Source organism: Hakea prostrata, chromosome 3 (assembly GCF_041222555.1).
Source record: "Hakea prostrata isolate BN-2017 chromosome 3, UWA_Hpros_2, whole genome shotgun sequence".
Classification (NCBI taxonomy): domain Eukaryota; kingdom Viridiplantae; phylum Streptophyta; class Magnoliopsida; order Proteales; family Proteaceae; genus Hakea; species Hakea prostrata.
Window position 1 is genome coordinate 9,293,914 of NC_142602.1, and position 27,324 is coordinate 9,321,237.

General features: G+C 37.6%; 3 protein-coding genes across 3 annotated transcripts; 1 reads left to right on the forward strand and 2 right to left on the reverse strand.

Annotated features, from left to right (window-relative positions):
- Nucleotides 1-313: 313 nt before the first annotated feature.
- Nucleotides 314-2,033, reverse strand: LOC149020686 (S-adenosyl-L-methionine-dependent methyltransferases superfamily protein). Its single transcript, XM_089148903.1, has one exon. The coding sequence runs from the start codon at nt 1,861-1,863 to the stop codon at nt 829-831; it is 1,035 nt and encodes a 344-aa protein (XP_089005029.1). The 5' UTR covers nt 1,864-2,033; the 3' UTR covers nt 314-828.
- Nucleotides 2,034-3,219: 1,186 nt separating this feature from the next.
- Nucleotides 3,220-16,508, reverse strand: LOC149020687 (uncharacterized). The gene is made up of 15 exons (XM_089146879.1): nt 16,332-16,508; nt 12,998-13,291; nt 12,797-12,916; nt 11,463-12,680; nt 11,014-11,242; nt 10,710-10,927; nt 10,211-10,630; nt 9,895-10,143; nt 9,517-9,762; nt 7,192-7,713; nt 6,544-7,104; nt 6,178-6,447; nt 5,844-6,089; nt 4,444-4,980; nt 3,220-4,354 (listed from the first exon to the last, which is right to left on the reverse strand). The coding sequence occupies exons 1-15, from the start codon at nt 16,377-16,379 to the stop codon at nt 3,227-3,229; spliced, it is 6,306 nt and encodes a 2,101-aa protein (XP_089003005.1). The 5' UTR covers nt 16,380-16,508; the 3' UTR covers nt 3,220-3,226.
- A 6,894-nt stretch (nt 16,509-23,402) lies between these two features.
- LOC149020688 (cyclin-dependent protein kinase inhibitor SMR6-like) lies at nt 23,403-24,724 on the forward strand. Its single transcript, XM_089146975.1, has one exon. The coding sequence runs from the start codon at nt 23,664-23,666 to the stop codon at nt 23,976-23,978; it is 315 nt and encodes a 104-aa protein (XP_089003101.1). The 5' UTR covers nt 23,403-23,663; the 3' UTR covers nt 23,979-24,724.
- The last annotated feature ends 2,600 nt before the right edge of the window (nt 24,725-27,324 follow it).

The window sequence follows — 27,324 nt, forward strand, 5'->3', positions numbered from 1 at the left end:
ATTTATTTATTTTAATCCACAGTTGTCTAATTATTTGATCATTTTCTGCTCCTATGGAAATTTATTCTCTCTGACACTGTGAGGTATTTATCTTTCAGCTCTCCAGCAAGTGGATGAAAAAGGGAAAGAAAAGGGGCCTGTAGAAGATGGTTAGACTCTGCTTTCAGAATCCCAACTGAGATCAGATGAGGTATCACTTTCAGAGATGATAAAGAAGGCGGATTGAGCAAGAGCTTGAATAATGAATACCCTCCACTTCTTATGCATCCTAGAGTGAAAAGGCATGAAGAAAACATGAAAGGTAATCCATCTATTCATTTTACGTCCCCTACTAGTCCTGTTCCTTTCCAGATAAAATTTGCCTCTACTGTGAGTCTGTGATAATGTCTATAGCTTTGTATTGAATGCGATTATTCCATGGGCAAGGCAACACTTTTCGTTTGGCTGCTATAACCATATATGTACCCAGGATCTGATAGTTAATTGGATGGTAGGTGGACCAAATGAGGCACCAGAATGCACCAAAGTTTACTTCAATGCTTGGGTTTGAAGAGGAACTTCATGCAGTCTAAATATCCCTTCTATTTGTTTTAGTAGGAATGCAGGATTGAGTTGGATGTCTAAGTTGAAGACAGCTTTGCTTATCGAATATCAACTCCATGAAGGCTAAAGGTGCTTACTGGAAATTATCCCTTTCAAAGAAGCCAATAGGCCGAGTTTCCACTGAGTCGACATCAAGTAATTGCAGTTCCCATACAACATTCAGGCTTGCAGTTGCAGGTGGGATACAATTGCTCCCATGAAATTAACAGAAGCAAAACAATTAAATTATCCACTAAAAGGAGTCCACATATCCACATAAAACCTGAGGGAGTTTGGCAGCTTTTGTTTCCAGGCATTGAGATCGGGTAATTCACCAGTTAAAGCTATAGAGCTGTCCTCCTTCCGATTCCCAAGGTTCAAAACGAACAGTTGATCTGGGAAGACTTGATGCATTGCTTTTAGAGACTCTTCCATAAAAGCTTTTCCATCCCTCCTAGGATCCTCTGCTTCCACACAACTGCCACCAACGTTCACCATAATTCTTCCCCCTCTCTTCAAACATGTCTTCAGTTTCTCCCATGTCCTTGGTTCCTGAAGCGCTGGCACCAAACGACCTTTGCTGAACAAATCAACCAAAATGCCAGAGAACCCATCTCCGTGACTGGCCTTCAGCGCATCTCCGACATAGATGTAGAGCTTACCTGGGTTCTGTTCCTCGATCTTGGAGAGACCAAAATACTTTCTCCCCACTGAAATCACAGAAGGGTCAATCTCCCAGCCGTGAATCTCGACCTGCTGGTACAGCTCCAAGATCAAACGGGCGGCAGAGCCTGCACCAAAACCTAAAATCCCCAAAGGCCCCGGCGGTAGAATTGGAGGAAATGTGGCGAAGACGTCGAAGTAAGTGTCTGTGAAAAACTTGTAGAGGAAGCATATGCTGTGTATATTACCAGGACTGTCGAGTAAGAGAAGCCTGGACCCAGCAAATGGATGGTCGGCCTTTCTAGAAACTTCTAGCACTCTGATATAGTTGTATCTGGATTTGAACCTCACCAGCACCTTGCAGAGATCGTAAGGGATGCCATCGTCTTGTGTTGCGCTGTTCTGAGCGTTGGAGAGATGATGCTTCTGTTGCGCTCTCGCAGTAGATGCCCACGAACTCAATCTCCTTGGATTAGGAGAGTTTCTGTTTTTGGGGGACACTCGGAGACTTGGAGGGTTGAAGGAGAGTGAAAAGCGAGGATTTTGAAATCCTCCATGCAAGTCCAACGGTTGTATTAGGTGGGAATTGAAGCTGAAAGCGTGGGAAACTGACCTCATTTGCGAGCGATTTTATCGGCTACTTCCCCTTCCAAGTTCCAACAAGGCACAGCGACAGCAGCTTCAGGGTTAAAGACGCAAACGGTGGTTGTACCGGAGTCGACCGTGAAGAACCCTAGAACCGATACGGATCCAAGAATGACCCGCTCCGTAAATTGCGAACACATGGGTGAAACGATAAAGCTACGTCATCAGAACTTATGCCCATCCAACATCCTAAAAGTGATTTTTCATTCTGATCGAGCGGTTAGAAATAACCTTCACTTGACAAAAATATCAGATCAAGACACATTATTCCAAGAAGGCCTCAGCTTCCCGTGGATCATCTTCTCTGATGCAACGACGCGAGATGTCTCATTTCGGTTGCGAATTGAGAGGGGCAACGACACGAGATCTACAATGTCATACGATAAATCCGAAATTTTGCAGGAAGTTCATGCTCTTCTCGGTTGTGGAGTAGCTGCTGGAGAGAGGAAAACCAGTATGAGCTCGTGCTCAGTGTTGTAGCATTCCACAGAACCTGCAACTTTCGGAGATTCGAGAAGGACTCCCAGTCAATTGGAGTCAAAGAAGAAGAGGTTCTTTTCTCTTCCTACCTTCTTTGCTTTTGCGCTGTTGTAAAGGAAGTTTGGGGAAAGAATATAGGGTTGGTTAGTTTTATTTACTTTGTAATTTCGAAGTAGATGCAGGCTAAAACTCCAAACTCAGAATGTTGTATACTAACGTTAGTCTTTCTTTTTTGATAAACGCATACACCTTAGTCAATAAGCATATAACTGACTTTTCAAATTTTGGTTTTCTTTTATGTTCAGAATCTTGATTACTGTTTCATGTGATGTAACGTTTCTATTGCTGAAGGAAGATTTTGGTTTTCTTGATCTACTGTCTCAAAGGCCGATTCTGTGAATCATTTCTATTGCTTAGGTATATCCTTTCAATCTTTCATTAAATGAAGATACATGATACACTAGGAAGAAATGAGTCAAGCATTTGATTTTAGGTAATGCAAACACTTGATGGATTTACATACAAACATAAGATATATTCTTGTTCACAATGAACTAAGAATTCTTCGCATTTACATGACTTTGTATGGAAGTATACCCCCCCAACCAAACTTTTTTCTTTTTCAAACTGCAAAGATTCATGCCACACTTCTATACTAATCTAATTTCTTAACAATGCGGTATACAATTCATACCAGCCACACTCAAGCTTATGTACTGCAATCTTAGCATCACAATGCAATATACAAGTCAAACCACAAACTCTTCCACACTCAAGCTTATGTACTGCAATCTTAGCATCACAATGCAATATACAAGTCAAACCACAAACTCTTCCTAAACTGTCACCAAGCTGCTCATTTTTTCATACCGATAATGGAAGCTTCAGCAGGGGGAACATTACAAGCGATTGCCTTCTTTAACCTTGCTATTGAATGCTTGAGCGTAGAACCTACACCGGATAGTATATTGTGAGGTTTCTTGTGGGTGGGCTTAATATCTTCATGTCTTGGGGCTTCCAACATGACAGGAAGATTGAAGCCTGCGTTCATCTTTTTGTGATAACCTTCTGGTTCTTCATGGCTCTCATGTATCTCCTCTACCGTTATTTTTTCCTTGAACCTTTGAATTGCTTGCGTCTCTTTATTTTGGAGCTCTCTATTGTTGGCCGGTGGTGTTGGGTCTGCGTTGCTAGCAGCCATATGTGAGGTTTCCTTTGTGGATATTAGGAGATCTTTTAGTGAAACCTCATCTACCAACAGTTCTTCAGCTTCATCATTTGTTATACTGTCTGTGTCGCTAGAAACCATATCAGAGGAAAACTTTGTGGATTTTAGAAGATCACTTAATGAAACCTCATCAATGTCCAACAGTTCTTCTTCCACATCATTTATTAAAGTATCTTCCCCATAATACACTGCTTTCTCTTTTGATTCAGTTACTTCTCCATGCATCTGATCTTCATCCTTCCATATGGATTTCCGGATTGAATATTGTGGCACTGATGAAATGTCTTCCTGCCCAGTTGATTTATTTTTCTGCGTACTCTCTTCAGTTGTTGCATCCGGTGCCTTTTCAAGCTTCTGAGAGTTTTGAGAGACTTTGGTGACTTCTGGGAGCATCTCACTGTATGCTTTCTGGGATAACTCTTTGTCTGAAGCATCGGATAAATGTGAAAGCTTCTCACTTGAGCTGTCAGAATTCCCTAAGTTTGTGCTTCCTGTTTTTTCACTTTTATTTATTTGTACTTCAAGGATCGAACTCATCTTGACTTGGCTCTGCTTGTCAAACACCAAATTACCACCGGTATCATGCACTTTATGGCCGGCTCTGAAGCTATTATCTGCAAGTGCCTGTTCAATGGATAAGAAAATGGCTCTCTGTTGCTGTTCTGGAATGGGAGTTTCTCCTTCACCATGTGCAATATTTGTGCCAATGTCATTCATCTTCTCAGCTTCCTTCTTCAAATTATCTTTTGCTGAAGCCTGCAAAATCCAGTAAAGTATTAGTCCCCCCCAACCTATATGGGCATCTGTACTTTTAGTAAATTTAGTGTGGTAGTTCATAGGTTCACCTCATTCTTAACAGGATACTCTTCCTTCTTTCCTGTCGCTAGGCTTGTTTCACCTGCTTTGTGCTTGATCAACACCAAACCGTCCCTTTCTTCTTTTGATGTATGGCCTTTTTTCTCTGGTGTTTTTTCTTGCGAAATCTCAGTGAGAGAAGAAGCATTCAAGTCATTGGTTGGTACCTCTTGATCTTTTGGATGTAAGTTTTCTCTAATGTTACTTGGGATATGTGCCAAGTTTGAAGAGGTTGTTTTAAGCTTCCCAACTGCAGTGAATTCCTCTGCAACAACTTTAGCTTCTCTAGTGCATTCTATGTTCTCCTCTTTTATTCTGATACTTTCATTAATCAGTTCAGTTCCATGGTTAGAGACCTCCTGGGGTTCATTGACTGCTTCTCCATCTGCTGCTTCTTCGGCTGGTGGGCTTCTTGTAGATGAAACATCAGTATCGGCCTTCTTCATGGCTACAGTGTCCATCCTTTTAACAGTTGAAGCTGTTGTCACAAAGTCAGGATCCACTGGTACAAAATGAGAACTGTTGACCTGTATATTGAACATTTCTGTTAAATAGACAAGACAATTAACAAAACTGAGATCTTAGGAAGGTCATCATGTGTTTCGGTCAATTATTATTATTATTATTAAATTTTTTTTGGGTGATGAACCAGAAGAAACAAAGAAAAAAATCTTATTTGCCCAAAAAATAAAAATAAAAAATCAAAGAAAGTAATCCAACCAGAAAACCAGAATCCATGCTGAAAATGGCAATGGAGGGTTTTTTAAGGGATTATGCAGTTGATTGAAGGATTTTTCTGAACAATGAGCATGCTTCATGGCAAGATTAACAGACTGTGTCCTGGGCCAGATATAATAAAAGTGAAGTCCATGTTTTTAAAACACACATAGGATACTCCACTAGGAAATTAGATAAGTTGTGTGAGTGGTTCTATTTCTCGTGGTCCAATGATAGTTTTTAAAATTGGAAGGGCAACAAACTGAAGACAAGTCCAGTTCTGGTTTTATTTGGTTTGACTTGTTTTGACTGGTCAATTGGTTCTAAAAGTTGGGGGGGGGGGGGGGACTGTTATTTGGTATAATGTTTAGCATTTGCTGGTAACATGACGGGCAACATATTAAAGTCCTTGCACATACAAGACGGAATTCATTTTTAAACTAAAGAAATTGTGAACTTATCAGGCAATCTTCAAAAACTGGATTTTTTTTTGGGGGGGGGGGGGGGGGGGAAGCCCTGGGTCTGAAAACCAAAACAGACCAAAAAGGGAGGCTGTTCTGGTTCTTCCCAGTCGTAGAAACATTGGCTCTGAATGTAGGATTTTAAGAGAGTGAGAAGGGGATGAGAGAGGAAATAGAGTAGGCAAGAATCAGATTTATTTCTTGTGAATTACCTCTTCATTTAGAACTTGTTTCTCTATGGTGCCATATTTGCTGCGTGATTCATGATTCTGATCTTTGGGTTCCAAATTTGTTGCTACCTTCTCAACTTCTGGTTCATCTTTGTTTTCTTCTTGGTGGTCCTTACCTGTTGCTTCTTCTCCAATAGCAGCCATGAAGGGTACCCTTACAGCTTGATCCTCTATGATTTTTATGTCGGTTTTCTCACTTGATCCACCATTCTCAGTTGCTATAGCAACCTGTATAACATATAACAGTTAATGCTTACAGACTAAAACGAATACAGGGAAGAAAATAATAAAATATTATCCTGTATACACATTAAACCTCTTCACGTGATATCTGATAGTTTGTGGTTTTATTTGTTTCATTTGCTCCTAGATCTTCTCCAGCCAGCTCTTCCTGGCTCTGATCTTCAAGGTGCAGTGTAATTTCTACATCATTGAACATTTCCACCCCCTTGTCTTCATGATGGTTCTTCTTGCATGTATCTTCTCCGGCTAAAATGAGGCACACGTTCTTGGCTGTTCTGTTTTCCTCTGTTTCTTGTTTTTCCATTTTGTCAGCTGTAACAGCTTTGTCAAGCACCTCAGGCACCTGTAGAATGGTAAACTTTCATATGTCAAATGAGAGAAAATAAAAGATCTAAAGGAAAATAACTAATTGATGGTTCAGCTCTTATGTTAAACTGACCTCCTCATTCAAGATTTCACATATTGGATTGCCATTTATTTCAGTAATTTTTTCCGTCTGATATTCTATAGCCCCTGAAATTTGGCACTGTTCTTTGGTCTCCAATTCAGTTGTTATCTTATCAACCTTCTTTGCCTCCAATTCATCTTGATGAGTCTTATTAACTGTTTCTTCACCTACATAAACCTTGAGCAGGCTCTGCTCTTCAGCCATCAAACTTCTTGTGGTATCATGATTGTTTGGGTTATCTTTGATACTTTGCTCTCGATTATCTTGTTCAACAAATGTCAGGAAGACCATGTCTTCCTCTTCTTGACCTGGTATTTCAACAGATGAGAAAAGGACCATGTCTTCCTGTCCTTGAACTGGGATTTCAACAAATGAGAAAAGCACCGTGTCTTCCTGTTCTTGAACTGGGGTTTCAACGGATGAGAAAAGTACCACATCTTCCTGGTCTTGAACTGGGGTTTCTCCTCCCTCATTTCCAGATGTTATTTCATGAACATGGATGTAATCATTCATCTTCTCTCCTTCCTTGTGTAAAATGTCTTCTGCTTGAACCTGCAAAGTAGATTCTGTGTCAATGTTTCTATAGGAAGTCATGCCTTCAGGAATTGAAGTTTCTATTCTATAGGAATTAAGATTTACCTCATCCTTGATAGGTTCTCCCTCTGTTTCTTCTATTTGTAGCTTCGCTTCATGATCTGCTCTGTGGACAATCACCAAACCATATCTTTGTTCATCCCTTGCCATGTGGCCCTCTATCTCTGGTATATTTTCATGGGAAGCTTCAGTGGGGGATGAGGAAGCGTAACTAGTTGGTATCTGCTGATATTGTGAATGCAGGACTTCCACAATCTCTCCTGGATATGATACCAAGCTTGAAGAAGTATCTTTAGGGTTCTTAGCTTCATTGAGTTCTTCCTCTCCATTTTTATCTTCAGCAGCAGCTTTATTATCTTCATCTGTTCCATGGATTCTATGGATTTTTTTAGAAACAATCTGTCTGACCTCCTTGGACTGATTGGCTTCTTCTGCTGGTGAATTTGTTGTAGGTGAAGTATCAAGATCCTTATCAACCTTATCCTTTATGGCCATAATGCCTTCCTCATTGGTGGAAGGTGGTGTTGCTAGCTGCTGCTCCACCAGACTAACGTCATTACTTCTGAACTGTATGTGTGATTAATTAGTGAGAAAATGCTTATACACAGGCAACCTAGAAAAGAATTGAAGAAGGTCTGAGGTTCGATAGGATAGATCATCTTGACACGTTGAAATCGAAATAATAAAATTTGTTAAAATTTAAGGTAATGAAGGAAAATAAGTGGAATGCTAAGAATTTTGCAATGGAACTCTAGGGATTTCATATTTAAGTATAATACTCATTTAGAAAAGGAATGGTTAGACTTTGGGAAGATGGGTTTCATGTAAGTGCAGGTATGATTGAAGAAAATTGTTTCAATCTTGCAAAACTTCAACAAAACTTTAATGGTATGATGTGAATCTAATGTAAGCATTTAAACATTGCTCAAATCTAGCTAAAAATTTGAACCAAGATGATACATTTTTAGGGACTTACCTCTTTCTTGAAGTTTCAGCCAATGTTTCTTCACAATCTCGCCATAGAAGCTGACATAAATTTTGGAGACTTCTAATCTTCAAAGATTTACAAGGTTTTGAACAATTTGAAGCATTTCTAACAACTTTTGACTTTTCTAACTAAGCATTTAGCATTTTCAAAATGTAACATTTTTATCATTTTGACCAATATTTAAATATTTCAATCAATTCACTTCACTCAATTTGATGAAATATCAAATCCTTTAGGCTGCGTTTGTTTGCAAAGGTTGGGTGGGGAAAAAAACATGTGGGCCCCATGTGTAATGGGGTGAGGGAGAAGGAAAGGAAATGAAGGGATTTTGTGGAAAAGTGTTAATTGTGGGTCCCACTTTTTGTTTTTTTCACACTTTTCCACAAAGTCCCATATTTTTTGTGGGGTTTTGAAAAGGTATGGGGGGTGGGGTGGGGAGTTAGCTTGCCACCTCACCAGACAAGTTTCCTTAATTTAAGGAAGCTTGTCTCTAACTTTCCCACCCCAAGCAACCAAACAAACAACACTTTTAAGATTTAATGGAAAAGTATGCTTTTTCAAAAAATTTTTCCACCCCACCTTTATTCCAGCAAACAAACGCAGCCTTATATTTTGCATGTGATTTCATTCGAAAATCCAGAGAAGAAAAATATTTTGCAAAATTTCAACCACTGCAATTGAAAACTTGTAGGTAGTCATGGTGGAAGCTGCAAAGGACCAGCATTGAAGGTCTCATCATGTCTATTTCACCTGTATGGTTAAAGCAAATGCGGGTAAGCAAAATAGAGTTCAACCATCATTGAGCCAGTTAGTGTTCATGGTGAAAAGGCCCAGCAAGGATCTCATACAGAGTGGATGTAGCTGGTAGGATGCCATGATGGGCTACTGCAAACTATTAAGGCATGAGCCTCCTTATTGGTTGTGATAATCATGCTGCTTCCTGGCCTAGTTACAGAAAAAAGGAGTATGGTGTTGATTTTAGTGTTTTCATGTAGGGTAATCCATAAGGAGAATTGAAGAAATAGTTGTTGTTATGAACACTTTTTATTGCCTGTGGTCAATATTACATGATCAGTTATCCTGCTACTGATATTTTTGTCTTATTGTATCCTTCTACTGATATTTTTATCTTATTGTTGAATGATTGCATCCTTCATCGAAACTGAATCAGGTTTTATTCTTCACATTTAGGATGTTTGGTTTAGCCTTTTCTGGACCATTTATGTTTTTATGTTTTCTAATTAGTTGCCAGTTTAATCGTTTGTTACGTCAAACCCCCTTTTTCTATTTTTGCTGTAATACATCTGCAAAGTGATGGGGGTTGGGTAAGGGAGAGGGTTATAAGGGAGAGAGTGAATCAAATATTCGTCTTGCAACCTGACCTCTTGATTTATCATGTTGTTTTTTATAGCATCATCCTTGCAGCTTGTTTCATGGTTCTGATCTCTGGGGACCAAGTTAGTCGCTTCCTTCTCAATCACTTCACCGTTCTTTTTTACTTCTTCAATACCTGCTTCTATAGTATCTTTTTTAATAGGAGCTTGGTGTAGATCCTTCATGGTTTCCACCTTTATGATCTGCCAATCCATTCTCTTGCTTGATACAGCATTCTCCGATCCATCAGACACCTGTAAAACAGGTAATGTTTGAATGGAAGCGCAAAAAATGTAAACAAGGAAAATAAATAATTAAAGGCGTTAATTCTTATTCTTCACCTTATCTCTTCAGGTAATGTTTTCATGTTTTGTAATCATATTTACCTCATTTGCTTCGTCTTTTAGATCTTTTTCATCACCCAGTCTCTGTTCTTGATCCTCAAGGTTCAGTTTTAATTTTGAGTCACTGACCGTGTTTTCCTTCATATCAATTTTGTGTTGGCTTTTTTTGTATGTTTCTTCTCTGACCAATTCTCTGGATGTATCCTTGACCATTTGAGACTTTTGAGTTTCTTCCATAATCTTTTTTCTGATGCTTGCATTAGTACCAGGCTTTTCTAGCCCCTCTGGCACCTGTTGGATGGTAAAACTTTAGAAAAATGAAGTTCAAAAAAAGTTTCACTTTTTGTATCCAACTTACAGTTCCATTTGAAATTTCATAATTTGGGGCTTCATGTGCTGCATTTATTTTATCTTTCTGATCTCCTATAGCCCCTGATCCTTGTGTGCGATCCTCAACTTTCAGTTTAGTTGCTATCTTGTCTTCCTGTTTCCCCCCCATGTTATCTTCTTGATGAATGCTTTTTATTGTTTCTTCACCAAAACAAGGTGGACATTGGTTCTGGTTTTCCATCACCATGTCACTTGTGGTGGTATCATGCTCATCAGGATTTCCCCTGAAATTTGCCTCTGCAGTTGCTTGTTCAACAGATGCTAAAACCACTATGTTTTCCTGTTCTGGCATTGGGGCTTTTGCCACCTCATTTGCATTTATTTCCTGAACGCACCTGTAATCGTCGAGCGTCTCATGTATCTTGGCTGAAATTTCTTTTATTGTGACCTGTAAACCAGATGATACGTTAGTGTTTTTTCATGGTTACTGCGCTAAAACTTGTTTTGTTGATTGTTTTGAGATTCACCACGTCCTTAGCTGGATCTCCGTGTGATGATCTGTTTGGTAGGTTCACTTCATCTGTTGCTTGCATAGTGAAATCTGAAGTGTGCCTTTCGTCTTCTTCAGTCATCTGGTTTCCTTTCTCTAATGCTTGTTCTTGTGCAGCTTTGATGAGAGATGGAGCATTGGAGTCATTGGTTGGAATCTCCTCATCTATTGGATGCAACTCTTTCTTAACAGCACCTAGATTAGACACCAAATTTGTGGAGATGTTATTAGGATTTTCAGCTTCAGTGGGCTCCTTAAGTATACTTTAATCTTCAACCCACCTTCTCTGTTATCTTTATTTTTTTCATGGATTACATGAATCGGTTCATCTGACACAAGCTGAGTGGTCTCTTGGGGCTGATTGACTGCTTCTTCCTCTGGTACTTCGTCTGCTGGTGAAGCATCAGGATCCTCATCTGCTTCATCCTTCATTTTGCTAGTGGCAGTTCTGTCAATGGAAGATGGTGATTCTGTTTCCTGCTCCTCTGATATAAAATGAGAAATTTCAGCCTGTATAACAAGCCCAAAGTTCAATTTGTTAGTTAGATGCATAGAGAGGAAAATTATACTGAATGTTGCAAGTAGTTTATCATTTTGTTATGAAGACAAATTTGAGCTGAAGTCTTGAAAAAGGAATTTGAAGGAGATTTGGTTTGGGAAACCATGAGAAAGTAAAAGGGGGAGGGGGGGGGGGGGAATGGGAGAAGAATAGGAGATATTTTGTTGAGACCTCTAATTTGGCATCAAATGCATTTGCTTCTCCCTCTAGGGTTTCTTCAGGTGTTTTAACATGGTCATATTTATCTTGAAGGTCCCTTTCAGTGTTGACTTCTTGATCATCTGTCTGACATTCTCCACTCACCTCATTGATGGGAGTTTCAAGCCTTCTGCCTTCTGATTCTTTCTTCTGTGAAAATAAAGTTTCTTTTTCATCCTCCTTTGAAGTTGCGCTTCCGACAAAACCACTGGCCTCATTCAGTTCTATATTCTTCTTTCTTCCTACAAATGAATCATCTTTTGCTGTGGAGGCAGGTATATCGGAATCTAGTATGAGAACTTTTTGTGGCTTTGCATCTTTTTCCTCCTGTTCATTTGGACTTTCCTTCTTTATATCTTCGGATTCCATCTTGGATGCCTGTTGAAGCTCCATGGAAATTCTATCAAGGCACATGTCTTCTGATTCCTTTGGGGTAAAATAAGTTGAATTCTTCTGTCCATAATCTACCTCTTGCATCTCATCTTTTATTTTCCTGTTGGTTAATGTGCTTCCAAGCTCCTGTTCAGAACTATCTAGAGGGGGTTCCTGAGCGGTTTTTTCTAATTCTTCGCCCAGTGGAGGTTGGTTAGCTGCATTCTCAGCTTTAGTGATTGCTTTGGCAGCTTGATCTTCAGATTCAGCCATGGCATCTAAAGATCTCTTCATTTCTTCTTTTACTTCAGATGCACCTATATTTTCCAAATTTCGGGTCTCCTTGTACTTGTTCTCACATTCAGAAGTAGGTTGGATTAATGAATGAGAGTTTTGATCAAGTGTCACCTTTCTGGCCTTTTCATCCATTGAGCCAGTTTCAACTGTTCCTTGGGATCTTTCTTCAGAGCTAGTACTAGTTTCCCTTGCAAGTTTTGAACTGTCTACTTCACTTTCCTGTGGCTGTGACGTCCCCTGTCCCATTATTGCTGTTATGAGTTTGGAGCTTAGCTTGTCTTTACTTTTCTCTGCTTCGTGGGAGATTTCTTCAGACAATTCAGGTACATGCTTGGAGCTGTCGACAAAGTCCACACTAGTTTGACTCTGTATCCTATCCCCTTCTGATGCTTCTGTTTTGGGAGAAAGTTCAGGTCTCTTATTTGGGAATTCTGCAGTCTTTACTTCCACTATTTCTTTCTTAAAATTATCACCTATTTCTTCGGTGCACTTCTCAATGGATAAAAGAGCACAGTCTTGCACCTGTTTAGAATGAAATATTTCAAATTGCTGATCGTATGAACTATGAAGGATTAGAAGAGGAAAAGAAGGTAGAAGCACTTAAATGTTGATCTTTCACTTTTTATGTTTCAACAGACCTCTTTAAGTGTTCCATCTTCAGTGGATACTTTGCGGAGGTGCATGGCACTGCTTTCCTTTTCTATGCTCCATTTGCTGATATTCTGGCTTGTTTCAGCTTTGTCATACCCAATATTTGCCTTAAGAACAGATAAAACATCAAAATGACTGACAAATTGTAAATGGGAGTAAAAGTAAAGAATTATAAATAGTTGGCTTACCACTTCATTTAAAATGGCAGTCCTCATAACCTCATTTTGGATATCTTCCTTTCCTCCTTTACATTCTCCCTCAGGTTTGTGTCCTGTGTCCTCAAGGTTCATGCTGCCCTTTTGCTCCTCTTGAAGCCTTTGCACGGCTCTTTGATCTTCAAAAAATGTAGTATTTTGGTTCTTCACTGTTCTAATGTCCTCCTTGATTTTGTATTTGGCTAGGGTTGCATCATGAGTTTGATCTTTGGTCACTGCTTCATATGACCCTTCTAGCTTTTGACTAGGATCAACTTCTTCAATACTCTGCACCACCGTGTTAGACCAGAGTTAGGAAGTAGGCTTCAGAACTGTGAGTGCTAGAACCTGAAGTCAGTAACTGTACATGAAGAGGAGAAAGAAACTAGGAGAGAGAACTGAAATAAACTCCAATTAACGAAATTATAAGAAAGGATATGGCAAGGATGCCTTTTAAATCTTTTCTTATTTAGTGGACATTTTGGATTCAATTTGTCTTCTAACTATTTTCCCACACCCCAGTCATTTTGCTGTGTGATCTTCAATATTCTCCTTTTCTTCTGACTTATGGAGGAGTGTAAATAGCATACCAAAATATGTTTAAAGGTGAGAAATTTCTGGTTTGCAGTTTCCTAGGCTAATTGCAGATCTTGCTGACATTCATCAAGCAGCAGAGCAAATATCAATGAAAATGACTGATGAAAGAGATTTTCCTTTGTTTTTTCCCCTTCCATTTTGAAAATGCCACTTCTCTGTAATACAATACCAGATTTATGATGTTCTTTGTCAAATACCTTGTGCCTGCTCTTTCTGAGCAGCTGCAACCATCATGCTAAGCATTCACTTGTTTGTACATTATGAATGTATTGATAGAAATTTGTATACATGAAAGTCTATATATCATTATCATTGACTTGAAACATTAATTAATACAATACTAGATTTATGATGTTCTTTGTTAAATATTTGATACAGACAGTCATTTTGTATTTCTTATGTACAAAGTACAGATAAACCTGAACTGGTTCTATATGGGGCTGGAAAATTTGGAAGTAATGAAAACAATTGAAAATCGGACTGCAATGGATCAACCGAAAACAAACGGACCAACATCTAGCCTTCTAGTGTCGGATAGTTTTGATTTGGCCCGGTCAAGTCAAAAACCCGGTTTGACCAACTGACAATTCTTTTGAGCTCAAAAACTGAAGATTGTATTAGGGCGTTGGTGAAAGGCGGAGATTCAAATCTGGAGAAAATAAAAAGAGTTTGGGTGGAAGAAAAGGGAATCCTAAAAATAGACGCCGATTTTGGAAGGCAAAGAAGCTTTTGAAATCTCCGGACCACCCCCAACCGCACGGGAAAGGGATTTCGCATGAATCTAGGTACACCAGATTCGTCTGAATCCGAGATTTGAATCTGTCATGTCAGCCCAAGCTCTAGGAAGCAGAGCAGACAAACCCCTGCTGGTAGGATATTCCACCATAGCCTATGAATGGAAAAACATATTTCTCCACGAACAATGTAGTCTGCAAAAAAGTTATGAGATGTAGGTATAAAAGTAAAACAAACAGATTCAAAATGTGGAATCAGTTTCTGCAGTTCCTGATATAAGGTAAAAGACATCCAATCCAGCTGCAGTTCACGCCTGTTAAATGCTGTGACTATGGCCTAGGGGCAAGACCTGAATGTTGCGCATTTAGCGAGCAGCATTGCTGTCAGCGGTTGAGATCAAAATTCGAACGAGAGTTTGATCTCAACTGTCCATCTTGCAGGTGACTTAAAGCGAGATGAATGGTCAATATTTCGATCTCAGCTGTTGGTAGCACAGTGTTACACATTTAATGCTCAACATTGAAGTTGAATCGATGGCCTGCGATGGCGTGGTGCAACACCACTTTATTGACATGTAGTGAAATGGCTAACAATCCTATGGTAGTCTTATATTTTGTCCAACATGTTGATTTTACTGTATTTTTAAAAAGAAATATTCACCCTCCGTAGTATTAGTATGTGTTTGATAAAATAAAAAAAAAGGAAAAGAAAAAAGAAAGAAAAGAAAAGAAAAGAAAAGAAAAATTAATCTAATATGGTATAGATTGGGGTTAACTCAATCTTTTTTTTTAGTTTCGGAGCTTTATGACGCTCCTGGTCAAGTATTTAATACTTTGTATCATAATTGACACTATGTCAAAGGTTTAAATCTTGAAAATGAATACCTAGAAATGGACTAGCTAAAATAGAATGCAAAGTGTCAAAGAAAAGGTTAGCTGTGATTTAAAAAAATTAAAAAAGTAAAACAAAGTGAAGAGTGCAGCTTTGTATAGAATAAGTTGTAGAACCTAAGTCAATCTATTTTTTTGGATCTAAGGTTCATCGGGGCCAAATTGCGTACACCACGACTACATTCTTAAGGGAGCTATTATATAATTAATATAGGCGGGGCTTCGCCCTTGACCACAAGAGGATTCGAACTTTGATCTCCTATGTGGAAGCGTTGGTCTTTTGTCTAAGTCAATCTATTTCATCAGCTTTGAAGCTTTTAGCACACTATTATTATTGTTGTTTTTTTTTATTATTTTTTTTATTTTATTTAATAGAAACTTTTACACATTAACACTTTATGCTACCACGGGATCTACACAATTGTCTTAATGTAAACCAGCGTAATAATTAAATTATCTCATTTTATTATTGATTTGATTTCATTCACTTCCCTTTATTTCCTTGAAACCAAACAGCGCCCTGTGGCACCTTGTTTAAAGGTAAATCTTTTTTCTTATAGCACCTTATTTGCTGAGAGTTCCAGACCCTACCAGATCACAAGAGAAACTCCACTCTCTTCCGATTTAGGATCTGCAAGTCATATTCAAGCGCGAAAACTGAAGAGGAGTGAAGAAGGAAACTTCATGGGATTTGAAATAAACATACTGAAAAATGATCTTTAATTTGGATTTGAAATAATTCCTTGTAGACGTGAAATGTTCGTTCCATTTCTTCTTACGCATCTCTTAGGTTCTCTTTCTAATTTCGAACTACAGGATCAAAATCAATCGAGACAAGAACACTAAGAATTCATAAGAGCTGGATTCTGCTTTTGTACCGATCAGAATCAAATTTATGATTTAGAAACATTAAAACGTTAAATCTCACCATGATCTCAATCTCAAATTAAGCCATTATTAAATATTGTAAATCCAAGTCTCAGTCTGAGCAGATCAACATCCAAAGAGACTAAATTCAAAGGTCATATAATCTTGTAATTCTGAGCACTCAAACCAAAAACATGAACAACTATGAAGAAAGCAGAGAGAGAGATTGTATGACTCACATTTGAAGGGATCGGTTCTGGTATCTCAGATTCGGTTTCAGTTTCCATTGTTCATGGAAATTGAGATGCTGCAGAAGAGTTTCTCTTGATCATGAACTCCCAAATAAGCTTGAAGCTTTAGCTATAACTTGGAGAATATGTGAAATGTTTGATTCTGGTTTTCTGTACTGAACTTGGGATGGGATTTGTTTGTGTATATTGAAAAAAAGAAGGCATGAAGTGACAAACTGCCAAGTGGCAATTGTTTTTTTTGCTATTGTTTTGAATATTTGGCCAGATAAGCAACCAGTGGACTAATAAATGCTTTTACCACAAAACAAATATTAATTTGAGTAATTACTCGGATTCATTACAACAGCATGGAACGGTAGTCCTCTGATTTAAAATTCCTCTAGTTTTTCAACTCAACAAAAACAAAAAATAATAATAAAAAAATAAAAAGAAACATTCCTCCAGAGTCCAGATTCAGATTCAATCTATGGGCTATGGTTTATGGTGGTATGTCAAGAGGTGGAAACCCCGATGCCACGACGAGATCAAATTCAATGTAAATGGATCATCTTTCTAATAATAGAAAAACTTCTAAAATTCATAATGAACTTTTTGTCTATTATGAATTATGGTGAGAATTTCATTATTTTCATTTATGCACAAGTTTACTTAAAATTTTATGGTTAAGAGATGAGGGTAAAATAGTCATTCTTATTTACTAACAATTTTTTATTTCGACACCAAACTTATTTTTCATTCCATACTAAAAGGCCTAATCACAGTAGCTTAAGGCAGGGCGCCATAGGCATTCAAATCACTATCTTTAAATAGCGTATAATTGAGAAAGAGTGGCTCGTGCATCTTCTCTTCTTCAACCCCTTTTTGATTTTTTTATTTTGAAACCAAAAAACTTATTTTCATTCCATACTTTACCATTTGTCATTCCATACTTTATTTTCAACAAAATTCACCAAACCATTTTTCATTCTTGGCCAATAATGAATTCTTGTATTTATTTCTTTTAAATAGGCATAATAGAGAATGAGAATTGATAAAAAAAAAAGCCTTGATCTATAGTTGCGTGTAGATGCATTCTCAATTTCTAACTTGGGGTAACTCTGTCTTTTCAGCAGGAAGTGTTAAATTCATAAATTGTCATCATCTACCATATAAAAAATAATTACATAAGTAAAAGCAAATCAAGGTTAATTCTTCTAGTTAGTACTCTTGGATTATAAACTGAAGAGGGTTGGTTGGTCCTTGGACTGATGGTTGGAGGCTTGGAGCAACGTAAGGAATAAGAATACCTTTATGAATCATGCATGACTTTCACATACTCATTAATGGAAAGCTAGCTTGTTTGGTCAGATTCAATAGCTTTAGCTATCCTTATCTGAAATTTTCAATGAATCATCAAATAAGAAAATGCAAAGCCAATAACAACAAACTAGCCATTCCATATTCCATATCTGAGTAAGCAAACACCCAATTCTCACCGACCAAACATTAATTTCTTTATCCTTCCTAGCCGCCCCCGCCCCTTACATTTCTGGTGGGCCTGTGGGCCTGTGGCCCAACAAAAACAAACCCCCCTTCACGGTTTTCCCAAAAAGGACAAAGACATTACTAGCATGTGGTGTCTTCATTGATTCGGTCTAACCAAATCGGTTCGGATTCAAAAACCGTAACCTCTCCTCTCCAGTAACTGGAGAGAAAAGAAGAATCTGTAGCTTCCTGCAGGTTGCCACCTCATGTGCATCAACATTTCTCATCAGGGAATGACCATGCCAAATCACATCATCATGATGCATATATGATGTCATATCATCATCCATGAAGGGAAAGGCTAGAGTCTAGAGAGGAGAGGAGTTGGATCCGACGTGGCAAATCGTCACCGAATTTTCCTTTTATGGCTATCAGTTCATGACTGATGGGACATGGGATTGGACATCACCGTCTTTTTTCGGTAACAGACATCACCGTCAACTCCCACAGTATTGTTTTTCAGCTCCCGTCAAGGGTCAATCCGTTATTTCGATTTTGCTGGTTTGGTTCAATTGATGCTGGTCTGATCCCGATCTGGTTCAACTCAAAACTTTTATAAATACATTTTCCATACGTTCTTAATTGGTCTTTGATCCAAATCCTCTACCTACACACTGATTTCATTTTACATGGTTGGATTCTTAACACATATATAACCTCAAAGCAAGATTTTTTTTTGTTGAGAAATTGCAATTAACAGTGTTAAGTTCTATTTTCACTATGAGGTTGAGTTTGTTTGCAAATAAGGCTGCGTTTGTTTGCAAAGGTGGGGTGAGAAAAAAATGTGGGTCCCATATATAATGGAGTGAAGGAAAAAAAAGGAAATGAAAATGTTTTTGTGGAAAAGTAATAGTAGTGGGTCTTACTTTTTACTTTTTCAAACTTTACTACAAAATCCCACCAAATTTGTGGGGTTTTAAAAAAATCTTGGAGTGGAAAAGTTGGACTGCCTCTCACCAGACAAGTTTCCTTAATTCAAGGAATTTTGTCTCTCACTTTCCCACCCTAAACAACCAAACAATATACATTTTTTGAAAAAGTAGAAAAAATTTGCTTTTCTTTTGAAAATTTTCCCACCCTACCTTTATTCCAGCAAACAATCGTAACCTAATTTACAGAGGGGAAAAAAATCTTGCCTTGAGATTGAATACGTGTTAAGTAAACGATTCATACTCATTTATAGTCTCCGCTGAGGTTAATCCAATCTAATCTTGTTGTGGATTAATCCAATCTTTAAACTGATCTTATGGAAGAGCAAGTGATAGATATGATACATCTAAAAGAGCTATTGATGGGTTCATTGAATCTATAAGACTTGGCTACCATTATTAACTAACATTAACTTTCTTCTGTTGAGTCAACTCTTGGGGATTGGTCCCTATTTGACTTCTACATCTCTTTTCTTTTCTTTTCATAGTCATTAATAGTGAAATCTTTTTTAGTTGAAGCTGAGATTATCCAACCCCAACCCCAACCCAAAGCTAAAAGAAAACTAGAATCCAAAGATCTTAATTTATTTTCCAAATTTATTATAAGAAAGTCGTTTGATAAAAGCTTGAAGGAATCTATAAGAGTCTTTGCCCATGAATAGAATGGTTCAATGTTATTCAATGTTATTCAATGTTCAATGTGATAGGGGTAGTTGATGAGTTGGATAGTATATTTTGAATCAAACAAGCTTTCTTTATGGGAAAATCTTATGTATCATTACTAGTACTGCATGGACCTCTCCATACTATTCTTTGTTCTCTTCAACAATGGCATGGGCTCCATTAAATATTAAATTCAAATTATAAAGCATCTCGTCTCATACACTTGTTGGACTAGCACAAGAGATGCTAATATACACGAACAACTAAGAATTATCTTTTTTCTTTTTATGTTATTTTAGGTTTACAGTTGTAGTGTTGAAGTCAAGGTATTGAAATAGTCTCTCAAAAAAAATTGCTGTAATATAACTTTGTAGGAAAATAGTCCTTCAAGCTTTGGTTGTGCAGAAGTCTCGACATAGGGTTTGCCTTATGTTTTTCCTCGAAAGTCCTATTTGCTTCCCTTCTAATGGGTATATAAGATCTATAATTTGTGGAAGAACAGTTCAAATCCCAACGAGGTAAAATTTTTTGAGACAAAAGGATTCCATGTCTTTACTTTAGTTGAAATGAAACTCTCACCAAACACAGAAATCAGACTTGTTGATAACAACTACTCCTGTAACCACAATACCATTCAATGGAGAAAGGCCTACTTTCTCTTTTCCTGTAATGGAAGTTGCATGTTGTAGACCAGAATTCAAAGCTGATTTGATTGAAAGAAGAAAAAAAAAGGCCTCAACATATTCATAGAAAGATAAAAAGTTCTATCTCACCTTGCTATTGGTTCTTTGGGCATAAACTTTTAATACCTTCCCTATGCTAAAGTTCTTGGATTTTCTTTCACCAAAGTTTTTCTCATGGAAAAATCATACATATAATTACTAGCTAGTTCTACATGCCTTTTCTATACTTTCTAATATTCTTCCCCTCTAACGGATTTATAAGATTCATATTTTGTGAGAAACAATTCATATTCCAAAGAAGTGAAACTCTTCGAGAGATGAAGGGATTCCATGTCTTCACTTTCGTTGAAATCAAACTCTCTAGCTCCCAAAGAAAGTTACTGATAAACAACTAATGCCGTAACCACAATACCATTCTATAGACTACTTTTTCTTTTCCTTTTCTCATTTTGGAAGTTGCATGTTGGGGACTGGATCAATTCAAAGTAGATTATTCAGAAAAAGGTCTCAACATATTCATAGAAAGAGAAAAGAGGTCCATCTCACTTTACTATTGGTACGTGAGACATGACCTTTTTATATTTTCTTCGTGCTAAAGTTATTGCATTTTCTTTCTACAAAGATGATGGCTCTTTAGAATCATTCTTGTTTGCTTGTTCGTTTGAGTCAGTTTTGTTCTTCAACACGCACTTAATCTTCTCGCAATTTATAAAACCTTTTGTAACATGAATATGTGACATTATGACAACATCTGAGAGCTAAGGTTCATGATACCAAAATTACAGAATTTTTTTTTGGACCACTCATATAAGCTTTCATGAAGATCAAGTTGAATGTCATCAACCATTGTTGTTGTCTTTTTGATATTGTAAAAGGTACATGCAATAAAATCATCTCCAAGTCAAACAGAGAGTTTTGATTCCATCGATAAAGGGGTTCCCCTCTTGTCATGAACGAAAGAAACCAAGCCCTTCTTGTGAACACAATATAATAAACATATGTTGATGCATGTATCTTTCAGCCCAACCATCCGAAGAATATATATATATATATTCTTTACGAAGAGACAAGTGTCTGTATATGAAGGCTACAAATTCTGGGGACCAACACCAAAGTTATTATTTGAAGAACAAAGTAAGGTTGGTGTGTGACTTTTGATTGTGGGATAGCGATGACTTTGGAAAAGCAAGTTAAAAAGATAGGGTTTTGGTTTTATTTCTTTTCTGTTTGTTCTTGATGCAGCACCACTGGCACTGATGAAGTTGTGGTTTTGCAGTAAACACTTCATTAAGAAAACTATTATTTGGAAGAACAAGAAGGAAGATGGATCACAGATCAGATGTCAGCTTTACTTAGACTATATAATTCTTCCAAATCACTACCTCATGCAATGTGGATTCTTTTGCTTCAATGCGAGCTGTGACAGATAGTTTAGCAGCAGGTGAGCAACTGAGAATGGAAACCTTAAGGTGACCTTATTTGGAATTAGCATGGAGAAGGAGAGAGAGAGAAGGAGATCCAATAATTGAGTCTGGTTTTATTTTAGTTTAAATAATAATAAAAAATTAGATGTATTAAATACGATTAAGGATCCCAATAATTGACATTAATGGTCCCCATGTATGGAATCAAATCTAAACACATATACTGTGACAGATTAGAAACCATTAAGGCATTAACAATTAACCTTAAAAAAAATATAAGTAAAAAAGATTTATCTTATGGGAAAAGACGCTTAGTGATGAAATCCAGGTGACCCTACCAATTAAAACCAAAGATACAATCCACTTCTCGAAACCCTGTTGGCCACTTTTAACTGCTGACGTGGCTAATCTACACCATCTCACTTTGATAAAGCAGCCAAGTGGCAAATGGTTTTGTCGATTCCTTTCTGCTTGTGTAGGGGCAACCAGGGTAGTGGTAATCCGGGGTCTTTTGAACCATCACCTATGAATTTAGTTGTATTTTATTACTTCTTTTTGGTAGCTGACAATTTTACTTATTGGGAATGGGGGTATTACATAATATAAGGCCGGAATTAGCGCGTGACCTCGAGAGAATTTGAATTATATTCTAACATCTTTCTTGTAAGTATTGGATTTTTTACCAACTAAGCCATCCCTCGGGATTCTATGAGTTCAGTTGTGCTCCTCCAAAAAGTAGTGTCATGCATTACTGATCATGGGTTTGGATATAATAGAGGTTTGTGCTTCCTTTATACTTTTCCTTTTTTGGTGAATCCGTTATACTTTTCCATGATATAGTAAGGATGAGACTCACATTTGAGTGTTGATAAAAAAAAACAAAATAATCAAGGATAGGACCTCTAGTGGGCCAATGTAAATTCCCTCCATATTATGTGATGGAAAGATATAAAAAGAACACAAACTTCTATACTGATGGATAGAGGATCTTGACCAAGGTACATTATGTCTTCAAAATATTGCAACATTTCGGCTAAAAATTGGCATTGTGGCTCAAGGGCGACATTTACCCAAGCATTGAAATGACAGGAACCAAAAGTCATTGGGAGATCACTGAAAAGTTGCTGGAAAATCACCAAACTGGCTAAATATTGGCAAAAATCGAAACTTTCACTGCTGGTTCTTCACCTTCATTGACTTTGACGACACAAAAACCTCACAATCCTCACCATTGTAGTTCTTCTCCAACACCATGGGTCCGCAAGTACATATGCAATCTCTTTTCTCCGGTATCTCTCTCGCACTTTGCCGTCTTTGTGATCTCTGATTCCTGACTCATCCAAATTATTGTATCTTTATTGGATAATGTCTTCAACTTTTCAATTCTCACACTAAAACCTATTCAAACGTTGACCCATACTCCTCGTTAGGTATGAAATCGAGAGCTGATCCATTTTGGGGGACAGATTAATTCAAGCTGTAACGGATCAAGTTATTTGATTCCAATTAGGATTTGACATCTTTGGTTAGACCGGTGGGACCCGGTTCGATTAATTAAACCATTTTGGACCTTAGAAAGTCGAAGTGTTAAAAAAGAAGGGGGAAAGAGAGCCGTTGACAGCCGTACAACAAATTTTGGCGCCAAAAAAACTTTATCAAGTCAATTTAATCTGCTGCCCACGGTCAGATAAATCCCTTGACGGGTAGCTCTTGAAATTTTCTCTCTCTTGGTTTCTCTGTCTTTATATTCCTCTTTTATTTATTATATTGACTCCGAGTCGTGTTTGCCTGGCTCACGCGTTTCCTCGATTTTTCCCTCGGCGCCCTCTCTCTCTCTCTCTCGCTCCTAATATATATTCCTCTCTTGGTTCCCTTTCTGCCTTTCTTCATTCATTCTTCTGTTCTTCTCGTCCGTCTCTGTTGATCTCTCTTCTTCCCTATCTTTTCTGATTGATTCAGGGCGTTTAAAAGGGCAGAGTAAAGAAAGAAAGAAGAAGAAAAAAAAAACCCTTTCTCCTACTCCAATCCTACTTGCTCCTTATCGATCAGCTCTTCTCCTTCTGAAGTCTCTTTTTTCCCCCCTTTTTTTCTTCGGAGATGGGTTTTCCGCAGAAGCCTCAAGTAGATGGAGGGTTAGAATCAGAAGGCAAGAAGTGGGTAATCGCAGGAATTTCGTTAAGAGCTCCGTTGAGAAGTATAAGAACCAACAAGAAGGACGAAGGAGACAAAAATGAAGATGAGTGTTCGACGACTCCAACTTCAGAAGAAGCAAGAATACCAGAGAAGTTGCCATGCCCTCCTGCTCCAAGAAAGCCTAGACCTACAAGGTGTCATTTTAATGGTGTTAGGGAGTTCTTTACTCCCCCAGACCTAGAAACTGTCTTCATTCGCCATGTCGAGAGAGCTAAATGAGTTGGGGGCGTTCAAGCTTTTTTCTTTGTTTTTTTTTTTTTCTTCTTTTTTTCTTTCACCCCTTCTCTCTGTTCTTGAGCAGAGTTTATGTACAAAATTTACAATTTTATAAGAAGAATGAATTTTAGTTTGGTTATTGATCAACTTTCTTATTGGTTCTGTTATCTTCTTCTTCTTCTTTGTTTTCCCACCGTTTCTTTAAGTGTGGTGGTGTTCAGTGAAACGCTAGTTGTAAAGAATGGACTTAGGGTTTTTATCAAAACCCATGTTTGAATCAAGTTTGAATTTATTTTAAGAGGGTTCAGGGAGGAATTTATTCATATTCATATCCGGTATTTCTTCAAATTTCTCCACGGACACACGCGAAAGAACAAAAAATCTTTCCATCTTTACCACAAAATTTTCCCTTTTCAATTTTTTCCTGTGGAAGCAAGTATCCCTTAAACTGAATTTTGAGATAACTATGACTCTCTCTCTCTCTCCTTCCATGGGGTTGGCAAAAGGAAGTCAAATTTATCTAAAATTCTTAGCAGCCACAAGTTTCCAAACACATAAGAATAAATCTTTAGGGGCTGAGATGCTGCAAGGATGCTTCTCTGCCATCGCTCTTACCTCTTAATGCTTTTTGTGGTGTCCCACCCACATGACATGCACCTCCTTGGACTCTCTGTAAGCATTTGGACATATTTCTTTCTTCTAATGCTTCTGTATATCAAAGAAGACAAATCCATCTCTATCTCTAGTGATAGATTGGAATCCAATGTGGGTGAAAAGACTCAAGTCTGCCAGTTTTTATAAAACCCTTATTGATAGTGATTAGTGACTGCTTCTAAAGAGATTAGTTTAATTAATCCATTAGGTAATAAGTTCTCAAGTTGATTGGTGTCTCTGTTTATGCTTATCTCATAGAACTAATCAACCAATTGTTTATAATGCAGTAAACAGCATATCCTAATATGCTATGATTAAAAGCCTTTTTTCTGTTAAAATTAAGTTGATAAGGGGGAGTTCACCTAATCTAGGTTCCTATTTTACAATAAACAAGGTTTTCTAGGGATTGGAGTCACACCCAGATGATGTAAACTTGATGTAAGACATGTTGATAGTGTGTCAGGCTGGAATTAGATAATTGAGTTGAGTTTAGTTTAATATGTCACTATTGATTTGTTTACGACAATTAATGTTAAAGTAAACACTCTTTAATGAAGCATATATATTGCATAGATTTAAAAATGAAGAACATGCCTAAAGTTTCAAGTAATCACTTGATTCTCAAACTTTGTCAGAAGGAGTTTCTGTAATTTATTCTTCTTCTTCTTCCTGCCTAAATGCACCTTACTTACTGTTGAAGATATGATTCCACATTCCCAACCAGTTGAAGTTACTGTAGAATGATTGATAAAAGGAATAATAAATTACTAAAAGGGAAAAATTGTGCTTACCCAGAAACTGGGTTTCTCTTTTCTTTACCAGTAGTGAAAAGAGAATCTCCTCATCCACTATTATTTCTCTGAGATTGATGATGTAGGGTATACATATCACAGACCTCTCTAGTGGTACTGGAAGCAATGCATATAGAAGATGATGACTCTGTACTCTAGTAGTGTTCATTGAATGGCATCTGTACATTTACAGATAGGTTATGAAGCACTGACTGGCTTTGGCTTTGTCCTCTTCCAAGAATGTTTGAAAACTCTGTGTAGAGTTAAATTAGAATGAGCTTGTCATTGGTAGGTGGCTCTGTGTGATGACTTGTGGTGGAGCCACAGTACCTCAAATGCAATGAAGAAAGACAATAGAAAAGTTGCTTTTATCTTTGGTACTTAGCTGCTCTAGTCAATCTAGTGGAAGACACCCATCAAAATCCAAACTTGTTATGAAGCTGGAAACTCCTCAATCTCCAATTAGTAGGACCCAATATAGTCAGCTGCAGCTTTATCAGGAGGATATAATGAGAGATGTCATCTAAGCTCTAAAGATGATAAAAGCTTTAGCTAGAAAGTGATGCATTCTCAAATCTCACTCCATGCATGATTGCTTCAATTTTCATGTGCAAAAATTTGTTTCGGCTTGATCTGGGTCATCCGTGGGATTTTGATTTCAAGATTTGACCATAACAGATTTAGATCTTAACCCCTGGTAAACACAATTATTAAATCATTTAATTTTAGTTAGTGTCTCACTTAAGAAAACAAAGACCATGTTTGGGTTCCATGATTTGTTCTGAAACTATTGTGTTTAATTTTTTTTCTTTATTCTAGAGATGGGAACAAAAACATTTCTGTCCAGGGATTAACTAACACTTTCATCAGTCATTTAATAGTGTTGTTAACACTAAGACAAACCACATCATGGGTTCCATGGACCTGGTCCAACGGTTAATAATTTTATCAATAATAGAGGTAGCTTGATTGGTGAAGAACATGGGCTTCTCTAGAGGAGACATGCCTTCCATTTCATAGGCACATGAAGAGCACCCATACAAGTGACATAAAAGTCAAGTAAAGAAGGCATCTTCACCTCATGAATGTTTCATTTTGATTTAATAAAAAAAGGAACTCAAACTAAAAAGGCAAGCTTAGTATTGGTATCGACAACATTCGTACGTGTTGGAATCGCATTGGGTATCTTAATTTAAAATTCACCATAATTGATTTTAGTCCCGCTTTCCTCTTTCAAACAAAGCATCTTCGCGTGATTTTTTGGGTTCTGGGTAGTCTTGTATGTTTTCAGATTAATTTCAACTGTCATGAAATGGGTTCGATCCAATTGAATGTTGGAATCCAAATCCGGGTTAGAATTCAAATTTCTAACAAGAAAGGAAAGGAGAAGAAAAAGAGAAGAGAGGATAAGGGTTGATAATAGAAAACATTCAAGAAAGGAAAAGAAAGTAGATTGTATAGGTTAAGTTGTATAATGACATTTCATCTATAAAAAGTCTCCAAGGAGGAATCCAATGTATTGGGTTGGTTGTGGCCGTAGACATCCACACATGGGTTTGTAAGGAATCCTAAGTAGAAGAAGAGTATGAGATTCCTTCAATCTTTCTTTCTTTCTTTCTTTCTCTCCCAGTTCTCGAAAAGGGGCTAATCACAACTTTCCAAAGTTCTTTCTTCTCACCCTGACCGAACTGCCCGGACTGCCCAAAACCCTGACCGAACTGCCCCGATTCGAATTCCTTTGGCGGGAAGTGGAGACGGTGAATTTCGAATCTAAAGATCTTTCGCGCCAAAAAGTATGGAGCCCGGGAAAAGCGTGGTACGTCGGCGGTCCTTTTCGTATTTTCTAAAAGCTCCTTTTATTTTTCTAATTTTCAAGGTTTTGGCCGTTTCTGAGGATTTGATTA